At 45.0% G+C, this 10,082-nt stretch overlaps 1 protein-coding gene across 1 annotated transcript; it reads left to right on the top strand.

Annotated features, from left to right (window-relative positions):
• Positions 1-1,175: 1,175 nt before the first annotated feature.
• LOC123356570 (keratin, type I cytoskeletal 19-like) lies at positions 1,176-9,769 on the top strand. Its single transcript, XM_044999937.1, has 8 exons — positions 1,176-1,805; positions 3,247-3,329; positions 4,199-4,355; positions 5,750-5,911; positions 6,372-6,497; positions 6,738-6,964; positions 7,544-7,674; positions 9,759-9,769. Exons 1-8 carry the CDS (start codon positions 1,176-1,178, stop codon positions 9,767-9,769), a joined length of 1,527 nt encoding a protein of 508 aa, XP_044855872.1.
• The last annotated feature ends 313 nt before the right edge of the window (positions 9,770-10,082 follow it).

The raw sequence follows: 10,082 nt of genomic DNA on the forward strand, positions 1-10,082 counted from the left end.
TAACACCAATTACCGTGCAGTTCAGAAATGAGAACAGCTCTGCTCACTTTCATTTCCCTGCTCAGTATAGATTCTTAGACATTAGCAATGGAAACGACCTATTCGGTCACACCTAGTCCACCGCCTTGCAGGCAGCCAGTTGTTCCTCCAGTGCTATCAGTGGTCCAGTTTTACATTCTCTATTTCACGAGTTCCCAGAGTTTTTCACACACACAACAAATATTAACAGGGAAATTGTCCATGGACAACCCCACCCCCATTCACCACTGCCTGGACCATCTCCCCTTTCACTCACCGTCACAAAACATCCAGCTGGCATCTACAGCAATTACTTACATGGGAAAAGTAACATTAGGAAAGCATTTAATGTATTTTTTGCTCATTTTAATGCAGTTTTCAGCTGAATACAAGGAGGGGGGGAACCAGTTAAACAGCCAGCTCTCCACAGACCACCAGCAAGTACTCCTTGTGGATCGTCAGTGATCCACAGACTATAGTTTGGGAACTCCTGCTCTACTTCCACAGCCTAACAATTCTCTTTGTTAGGAGTGTATTGGACCTAGCATCTGTCACAGTATTAGGAGGAGATCGGAATATTTATATCATGATGTCTCAGATCTTTCCACTGAGAGGTTCATCACTATTTTCACTTTACTAAAGCATGACTCCATGTTTATTCATTCATTCACTTTGATCTTCGATATCTACACCCCAGGATCTCATATGAAAAACATGCTTATTAAAGGGAAAATAAAAATTTAAATAAAATAATAAGATATAAAGAGCTTTCTGTTGCAATAAGTTGCGTTATTTCTTCCCTGTATATAATTTAGGGCAGTGTTTTTCTGGCTTCTTCTTGTAAAATTTTCATCATAAAGAAAAGCTGATGATTCATGAAACATCATTGCGAGTGTATATTTGGAACTAGCTGCTAAAGTGTAAATTAACTTCCTTGTGTACTTGGATTTCTGGAGGGAAACTGCCTTTGGGAAATTATTCTTGGCATAAACAGCAAGACTAGCCAGCCCCATGGGAAGAAGAAACACCCTACTGGTGACAGCCACTGTGGAAGGTATAAATAGAGATCTGTGGGGATAGAAAATCTGCAGTCTGAATTTATATCAAGCTGTGCCTCTTGCTTTGGGCTTTGGGTTGGATTCTTAATCGCTGTCGCTATGAGCTGCAGCACCAAGCAGACTGTTACTCTCTCTACCAAAGGGAGGAGTAGCGGTGGTAGCTGTGTGGTTGGAGGTGGTGGTGGAGGAAGAACCTCTTCAGTCTCTTCAGGAAGATATAGCTCTTGTGGGATAGGCAGCAGTGGAGGCTTTTCGGGTAGGAGTTACAGTGGTGGAGCGAGTTGTGGAGCGGGACTGAGTGCTGGAAGCTTTTCTGGAGGTAGCTATGGAGGTGTCTTAGCAGGAGGTCTCCCAGGCTATGGCTATGGAGGTTGTTCCAGCATTGGGTTCGGTGGTGGCACCCACTGTGGATATGGAGGTGGCTTTGGTGGTGTCGTCGGTGGTGGCTTTGGTGGTGCCGTCGGTGGTGGCTTTGGAGGTGCAGTTGGTGGTGGCTTTGGTGGTGGTGGTATTTGTGGAGATGGCGCATTTGTCACCTGTGATGAAAAGCTGACTATGCAGAACCTTAATGACCGCCTGGCTTCTTACCTGGACAAGGTGCGATGCCTGGAGGAAGAAAACGCTGCCCTAGAGTGCAAAATCAAGGAATGGTATGCCCATCATGGACACACCGGTGTACTAAAGGACTACAGCCCCTACTATAAGAAAATAGAAGATCTTCAAAATCAGGTGACATTTTTTGGGCTGTATTCCCTATTCTAAGAGCTTCCCTCTGAGTCTCGGTTCAGATCCCATTTTACTTTTGTAAAATGTTCTTTGCAGACATAAATTAAGGCAACTCCTTCTATGAACTACGAGTGAGGGTGTGAAAACTTATGAGTCCATTTACAATTTGCCTTTTCTTGACCAGATTTGTGCAAAGAGAAAAAGGTTACATAGGCAGGGAACAATCTGGGCCTGGTCAGTACTCCTCCTGAATGAAGTTTGTAACAGGATGTTTTAATATATTTATATCCAAAAGGGAGATGGGAAGAGAAATTCATTCATTAATCCACTGAGTTATCTTCATTATTGCATAGTGTCCTGTCATCAGTTTTCCCAGATTCTAGTTAAAATCCCATTTCTATTTCAACTAACTTTGGGCTCCTATCCAGAGGTGGGGGTAGGAAAGGGGAATATTCCCTTAAAGAACAATAAGAGAAAAAGAATATTTTGTTACCACTAGTTTTGAATGTCAAGTATCAGAGGGGGAGCCGTGTTAGTCTGTAAAAGCAGCAATGAATCCTGTGGCATCTTATAGACTAACAGACGTTTTGGAGCATGAGCTTTCGTGGGTGAATGCATCCGATGAAGTGGGTATTCACCCATGAAAGCTCATGCTCCAAAATGTCTGTTAGTCTATAAGGTGCCACAGGATTCTTTGCTAGTTTTGAATGGGCAATTTAATTTTTGTAAAAAATATTTTCCAAGTATATTCTGAAGAAGGAATTAGTCAGATAGGAAAAACACAGCAGACAGATTCACAGAGTGCAGGAGAGAGATACACGCCAAATGCTGAGCTGTAATGTAAGTCTTGAAATGAAAAAATATAAACTCGTAGTTACGAACTCTAGACCAAGTTTGAAAATGTGAGGTTTTTAAAGCAGGCACCAGGGAGCACTAATTATAATTGCAAAACGGTTAGTATCTTAACTGTGTGTTTTTACACATTCATTCATTTCACCTATTTCACTTCACACACTTGGGCATTTCTCCACGGATCAGAAATTTTCTGTGCTTCCTCTCTGTCTGAATTTGAATACTGGGCAGGGGCGGCTCCAGGCACCAGCCGCCAAGAGCGTGCCTGGGGCGGCAAGCCACGGGGGGCGCTCTGCCGGTCGCCGCGAGGGCGGCAGGCAGGTTGCCTTTGGCATCTTGCCTGCGGAGGGTCCACTGGTCCCGCGTCTTCAGCGGACCTCCTGCAGGCGTGCCGCCGAATCCGCGGGACCGGGGACCTCCCGCAGGCAAGCCGCCAAAGGCAGCCTGCCTGCCGTGCTTGGGGTGGCAAAATACCTAGAGCCGCCCCTGATACTGGGAGAGTAAAAAGACTGAAATTTGCAACATGACACTGAGCATAACAGAGCGAAGAGATTTCAGGGCTGAAAATCCCCCGGACTCTCTTCTTTTCCAGATTGTTTGCGCTACCCTAGACAACAACAAGATCATTCTGAACATTGATAACAGCAGGATGGCAGCTGATGACTTCAGACTGAAGTGAGCACCTCTCTGTACCAGACAAACCTGTCGTTCTCCTCTTGTTCCCTTGTACCCTAGTCCCAATTGTCAAATGAAGCAATCCCCCAACCAAGAATTACTGGAATTCCTGATTCAGAACAGGTTGTATTTTTGTGAGATTTTATTCTTATTAATTAGCTGTATCAGAGTAGCAGCTATGAAGCTCAGTCATGGACCAGGACCCCATTGTGCTAGGCACTGTACAAACACAGAACACAATGACCCTCACCGCCCCCAAAGAGCCCACAATCCCATTAGAAGACAAAAGACAACAATGGATACAGACAGACCGAGGGGGGAGCACTCGGGAACAATGACACATAAGTGGTGGTCTCAGATTTTGAGATGTGCCTTTGGTCTTTGACTCTAGAGGTGCCAGTATAGGGGCATTTCCAGGACAGAATGTTTGAGGCACAAAGAGTTTGCTTGTCGGGCTTAGGGGGCTAAAATATAGGGACAATGGATGCATGTTGGCACGAGTCCATTGAAGGCAATGGAGCTATGCAGAGTCTGGCCCACGGATTTTTAATAAAGAAAAGAGTTTAGATGATTTCCCAGGGGAAGTGCAGGAAAATGAGTGTCTGACATCTTTGTAGTAGTTCCAGTAGAGAGGAGAGGGGCAAAAGAAGCTGAAGAGGAAGGTCTGTTGTGAACCAAACCCCTGCCTGTGCACACACAGAGAGACCAGGCCGCAGACCTAGTGTGTGACGCTTTAAGCAGAGCTATAAAGGTAAAGCTGAAAGAAGTGAAACCCAGACCCATTCATAACCAAAGGGCAGATGCCAGGAATCTTCAGCGGTGGGTTCTGCCAGGGGCTGACTTTTCTGTCTTTCTTGTCCCTGGCTTAGGTATGAGACTGAGCTGGCCCTTCGCCAGAGTGTGGAGGCCGATATTAATGGCTTACGCCAAGTTCTGGACGAACTGACCCTGTGCAGGTCTGACCTGGAGGCGCAGCTTGAGTGCCTGAAGGAGGAGCTGTGTTGTCTGAAGAAGAACCATGAGGAGGTAGGAGCTCATTCCCTTAAATGGGCTGGTTTTTTTAGATTTTGTACATTACTTACTACAGCAGTGGGGACCTGATCCTGATTAAAACAGCAGGGCACGAGTGCAACTACGACCAAGAGAATATTAATAATAATCTGCATTATTATGATATTGCTCCTTTCACAAATCCCATTTCCTAATCATATTCATTCTAATTTGAAATATACAAAGGGTGGATCCTGTGCCGGAGTAATTGTCACAAGCAGCCCAAGAGCTCAGGTCCAGCCCTCTAAAGTTTCTGAACAATGTAGGAGTTGAGTCTTAGGAAGGAATGTCAAGCTTCTGGGAGCTCCTGGGCTCTGCAAAAGGGGAAGGGGAGAGAGCTACCTCAGAGACTAGCAGTGAGTTGGATAAATCTTCCAGCTGATTTGTCACGGCCGATTACTTAACTTAACTTACTTAACTCAACTCAAAACACTTCATAAACAATTAATTAGTATTAACATTATCCCTGTGATGCTAGTATTCTCTCTGTTGTGAAGCCAGGATATCTAAGGAATGGCTAAGAGAAGTGTCTTGCCCAAGATCACTTGGAAACTCAGCTGATTTGTCACAAACCGATAAAATTACTTTTCTCTTCTTTGGTATATTTCATCCAAAGAACTTAACTCAAAACAGTGCAAATGTTTCATTGCAAAAAAGCAACGAATCAGTATTAACAACTCCACTGTGAGGTTGATATTATTCTCTCTGTTGTGAAGCCAGGATATCTAAGGAACAATTAAGAGAAGAGTCTGCCTAAGATCCCTCGGAAACTCTAGAGGAAATCGAAGACTAGTAGGTCAGGAGCTCTAACCACTGAACCAAGCTCCCCTCTCTTAAAACATAATAATGAAAAGAAACCATATTCAAAGAGCCAACACACTCAGACTAACCTAAGCTAAGGCAGTATTGGAGTATAGAAGAGACACACACAAAAATGGTAGCTGTTGTGAAAATATAATCTGTAATGTGGCTATCACAGGAAAACACCTCTTATGCAGGATCCAGGTCACTAAGTGACACACAGACCCAGGTGAAGATGAAGTATAAAACATGTCAATTTGTCCAGCAAAAATAGTCAGGAATTCCTTAATTTGCTGTTAATAACCATCACACATCCCAGTAAACACCCACTGTTTCTGTACCTCAGGAGTGCTCACTGTGGAGATTTGCTTGGAAATCATCTGTGGTTTGTTTCCCCATCAGGCTGGGTCTATACTGGAGAAGATGCATCAGAGACAGTTGTTGTGACTGTCAGAAATGGGCCCCAGGATGTAGAGGCTCACGGACAGTGGCTTGCTGCTCTTACTTGCCAGAAAACTCAACTCACATTTTTTTCTTTTTAAACAAGCTGATCTGGGTTATCTTTGCAGGAAATCAATTGTCTGAGAAACCAGACCACTGGTGATGTGAGCGTGGAGGTCAATTCCTGTCCTGGCCCAGATCTGAAGAAAATCCTAGAGGAGATGAGATGCCAGTATGAAACGATGATCGCGCAAAATCGCAAAGAGGTTGAGGATTGGTATGAATGCAAGGTAAATTCATCACAACTGTAACGCTCTCACGCAAAAATACAGGAGCTATTTCAGAATCACACAGTCACGCCGTGGGGAGAATGTATTCCTGTATCATAAGTTCCAAACATGATCAGTACAGGTGTATAGTGACCTGGTGCACAGGGCATGGAGGCCCTGTGCATGTACGGTGCGTGTGTCTCGGGGAAGAACAGGGTTTGCTACATGTCATTATTGAGGGGTGTTGGTGGAACAGTGGGCGAGCCTGTCAGTTAGGCCAGAGGAGAATTACTGGTAAAGTTGAGGGGTCTTAGCATTGGAATAGCAAGGGGAGTTACAAGCAATAGACGAGCTCGATTCCAGTGTGCAGAAAACTTGCCCAGCCACTACCCAACTTACATCTTTTGTTACCCACTCCTAGACCCACCTGACAATTAAAAAATCCCCCTGAAGCCCTTTATTCTGTGTTTCTGGTTTTCAGATTGAGGAGGTGAATCGTGAGGTCATCACAAGCAGTCAGGAGGTTGAGTCGTGCAACAGCCAGGTCTCTGAACTTAGACGTCAGTTGCAGTGCCTGGAGATTGATCTGCAAGCCCTTCTTAGCCAGGTATGTGATGTTGTCACCATTGATATCTCACCTGTGACACACTGACATCTGCATTTCTGGACTGATGGGGACCAGCCCGGCCTGGCGCTCCACGTAGCCGTGACGATATCGCTGACAAACCGATCGTCAGCAACAATTTGCTTTTATTTTTGCATAGGAAATCCTCAACTTCCTGCATCCAGATGGGTTTAGTTTAGTGCATGGCTAAAGTACATGTGGGTTTTTTGCTTCAATTCTTAGAGGAACAACCTGGAAGCCTCTTTGGCTGAAACCGAAAGTCGCTACAACAGCCACCTGTGCCAGTTACAGCAACAGATCACCTGTGTGGAGCAGCAACTGGCTGACCTGCGAGCAGAAATTGAGTCCCAGAACCACGAGTACAAGGTCCTCCTGGATGTCAAATGTCGACTGGAGCAGGAGATTCACACTTACCGCTGCCTGCTGGAAGGAGGACAGCGTGACATTGTGTACGTAGACTACGGACACAGCGGGGCATAAAGCAAACACCTATGCTGTGATCTGTGCAATGTGTGAGATCTAAAATCACAGAGAGTGTGGAGATTCAGGGGGTGCAGAGGCAGTTGTGAAAAGGATTGAGAATTGTAACAAGAGATTAACCTAAGTATTTCAAACCTGCATAAAAGACCCAGTGTGAGATTATCCCAAGCATCTGGCATGTCCCCAACTCTACTTCATTGTGAAACAAGTGGTATAAATAATTAGGCAAAGATTTTTCCTGATTTGGAAGCAAGGGATACAGCAGACCCTGTTTAAAAAGCCCATTGGCAATGGCAGCCTATGACTAGTTTATCCTTTGTGGGCAAAGTTCATGAGGAGAATGACTGGCCTTGTAGTGATGTGCTTTTGCTTTTCTGCTTGGATGAAGTGGAGTGAGGGTGCTGGGGAGGCGTGCTGGCCAGGGCCTGGCTCTTTGCTGGATGGGGAGTGATTGATGACAGGCAAGGTCACATGGCTTCACTGAACCTACAATCCCGTTGTAAGGTTGGTTTCTGTTTCATTCACCAAACATTCTTTCCTTGTCACAGGGGCTCGGAAGGCGGGATTGGCGTAGGAGGTGGAATAGGAGGAGGAACGGTCATTAAAACTTCCCACTGCTACTCTTCATCTTCCCACTCTCTCCCCCATGTCACATCTTGCCACCCTGGTGATCTAAAAGGTAAGAACTGACTTGCCCTATAAGGGAAACTGTTTCTTTAGTCCTCTTCTTACCAATAGGGCAAGAGAGAAGCTGTCAAACCCACTCTCTGTTAGGTGGTTCTGAGGTGCTGTGGCTCACCTTTCAGGACCCTGTTGTAAGGCAACTGGAGAGTCTGGTAGGACACGGTGACACAAGAGTGGTATGGTGTGGGGAGCGTTGGCAAGAAACAGGACCCAATGCCGCTGTGACTCTCTCACTATGAATGGTGCAAGTGAGGGAGAAGAGAGCTAAAAGAGAGGGAGGAGGAAAGCGGGAAGAGAAAGAAGTAGCCTGAAGTGGAAGCAGGGAGAGAGAGGGAGAGAGTCTAGAGAACTTGGAGAAAGAGGCTGGAAATGGAGGCTGGGTGTTTTGTAGGGCGAAGGAGACAAAACGTCCTTAAAAGAGAGAGACAGAACCAACGAGGTGTTGGTGGGGGATGGGAAAATGGCTCCAAGGGCACAAACAGTATCTCCGGGAGGTTCATCCAGCCGAGGGGGGAGCACAACAATGTACATTTACAATCTAGGAAAAATAAAACACCTTTGGGGGCAGAGTGAGCTGGGTGTCTAGGGGATGGACGTGGCCAGGGGGAGGGCACAAGGAGCTGTGCTCGTGCATTCCCAGCACAGCGGCTGGCTCGACCTGTGGGATTTGTATTCTTCTCTTGTATTCTAAACACATAAACAATTTGAGGGAAGTTCTGGAGCTCATCAGAGTTTATAGTCAGCAGGGTGTCTGTGTGCAGCCCCCACTCTCAGGGTATATCTCAAAGCCTGATGCTGCAGGGAAGGTTTTACTTCCTTTCTAAGCAAAGTGATGGTTCTATTTATCTCTTTCCAGGGCATGGCAAAAAGATTTGTGACTAAGAAGAGAAACCCGGCATCTTCCAGTGCAAGACCCAGCGAGCAAATACTCACCCACGGACAAAGCGAGAGCTCAACCAGCACATTCACTGTGCACCTTTGCAAAGAGCATGGAGAAGAGCTCTTCAGAAGTACTCAACGCTGCTAATGCCAATACTACTGTCCTAAGGGGCCCATGTGAGCTTTGGTCCACCTTCCTGCCTATCATGCTATTTGCTTCTTCCATTCTGTGATGCTCTGTATGTCCAATCACAATAATTACTTACTTGAGTTAATCTGTACTGTGGTTGGTAATTTACCTTCTGCTGAAAAAGTGTCTCTAATAAAACTTTGCTTCTGCCTGATGCAATCAAGAAACCTGTGTCTGGGAAATTATTTCCTCTATCAAACTTTTCAGTGGTTTCTGGTACATACAAAGCCATATGCTCAGATAGGTCTTAGATTGTGCCATAGTTCCTAAGGGGAAGTGGTGGAAACTCCACAACATCAATCATTTAAAACTGGTCTGGAGAATAAACGATGGAGAACAATCTGGCTTTGGCAAAAGGGCTGTGGAAATGGAAGAGTTGATTTAGCAGGTTTTTTCCTACCCTAATGTCTATGGTTATGTATCAGACACTTCCTGTTACTATCTGAGCTAATATTCATTGGATACAGTCCCCTTTTGCAGCTAATGCATGAAGGTTTATGCGAGTTTCTCTCATATGACTATGCGGAATTTTAGTTTTAAGAAGAGGAGAATTAAGTGCAGTTGGAAGTGTCTGAATGACCCTTCGGAGATCTACTGAACAGGCAGCTTCAGTACAAGCTCCCACACACTCACACTAACCACCAGCAATATATTGCAGTGACAATCTCTGTGAGGGGTGAGATGAAATTTTGTTCCCTATAAGCCATTGCATCTCTGCTGAGATCACCAACAAAAAGGCCTATTTCGACAATGTTGACACCTTCTCACTAAGAAATGGACTGAAGCAACCAATTCCCTTTGTACAGGTCACCAAAGACTCATGGGACCACTCCTTTGGTCACTACCACTCCAGCCTAAACTGAACTTAGGTTAGTAACCTAAAGGTGAAAGGTTATGTAACCCACCCCCGAACAATCCAGTCCCACTCTGAGGCACACACTGGGTTTGGTTCTCAATGGGTTTGTGACAATTTCTGTCAGAACCTGGTCATCTGTGTTTGTGCCCATAAGGACTCACTTGAACCAAACAAGTTTTCTCAAATTGTAGGACTTTGTGAAACTATAGTTTCAACCCAGAAGTGAAAGTGGGTCAGCGGCCATCTTGAAAATGTTCCTTTTATGGGTAGAAATTACCCGGTAGATAGGGAGAAAAGAGGCCGAGAGAGAGAAAGAATGTAACATTTAGTATGAATGTTTATAGGTTTAGATCTATTCATCGTATGCATATTTTATACAAATAAAATGGAAGCATTTAAAAAGTTAATATAAATTTTAGAGGTATTACTGGCTCCACCAATATTCCCTGTTTTAAATAATAGGAATGTTGCTAGAACT

This window comes from Mauremys mutica, chromosome 25 (assembly GCF_020497125.1).
Source record: "Mauremys mutica isolate MM-2020 ecotype Southern chromosome 25, ASM2049712v1, whole genome shotgun sequence".
Lineage (NCBI taxonomy): Eukaryota > Metazoa > Chordata > Testudines > Geoemydidae > Mauremys > Mauremys mutica.

Coding starts and splice junctions, on each gene's coding strand:
- LOC123356570 (XM_044999937.1), top strand. CDS start 1,176: ATGAGCTGCAGCACCAAGCAGACTGTTACTCTCTCTACCAAAGGGAGG. Junction 1,806..3,246: donor TAGAAGATCTTCAAAATCAG/GTGACATTTTTT, acceptor CTTCTTTTCCAG/ATTGTTTGCGCTACCCTAGA. Junction 6,498..6,737: donor TGCAAGCCCTTCTTAGCCAG/GTATGTGATGTT, acceptor TTCAATTCTTAG/AGGAACAACCTGGAAGCCTC.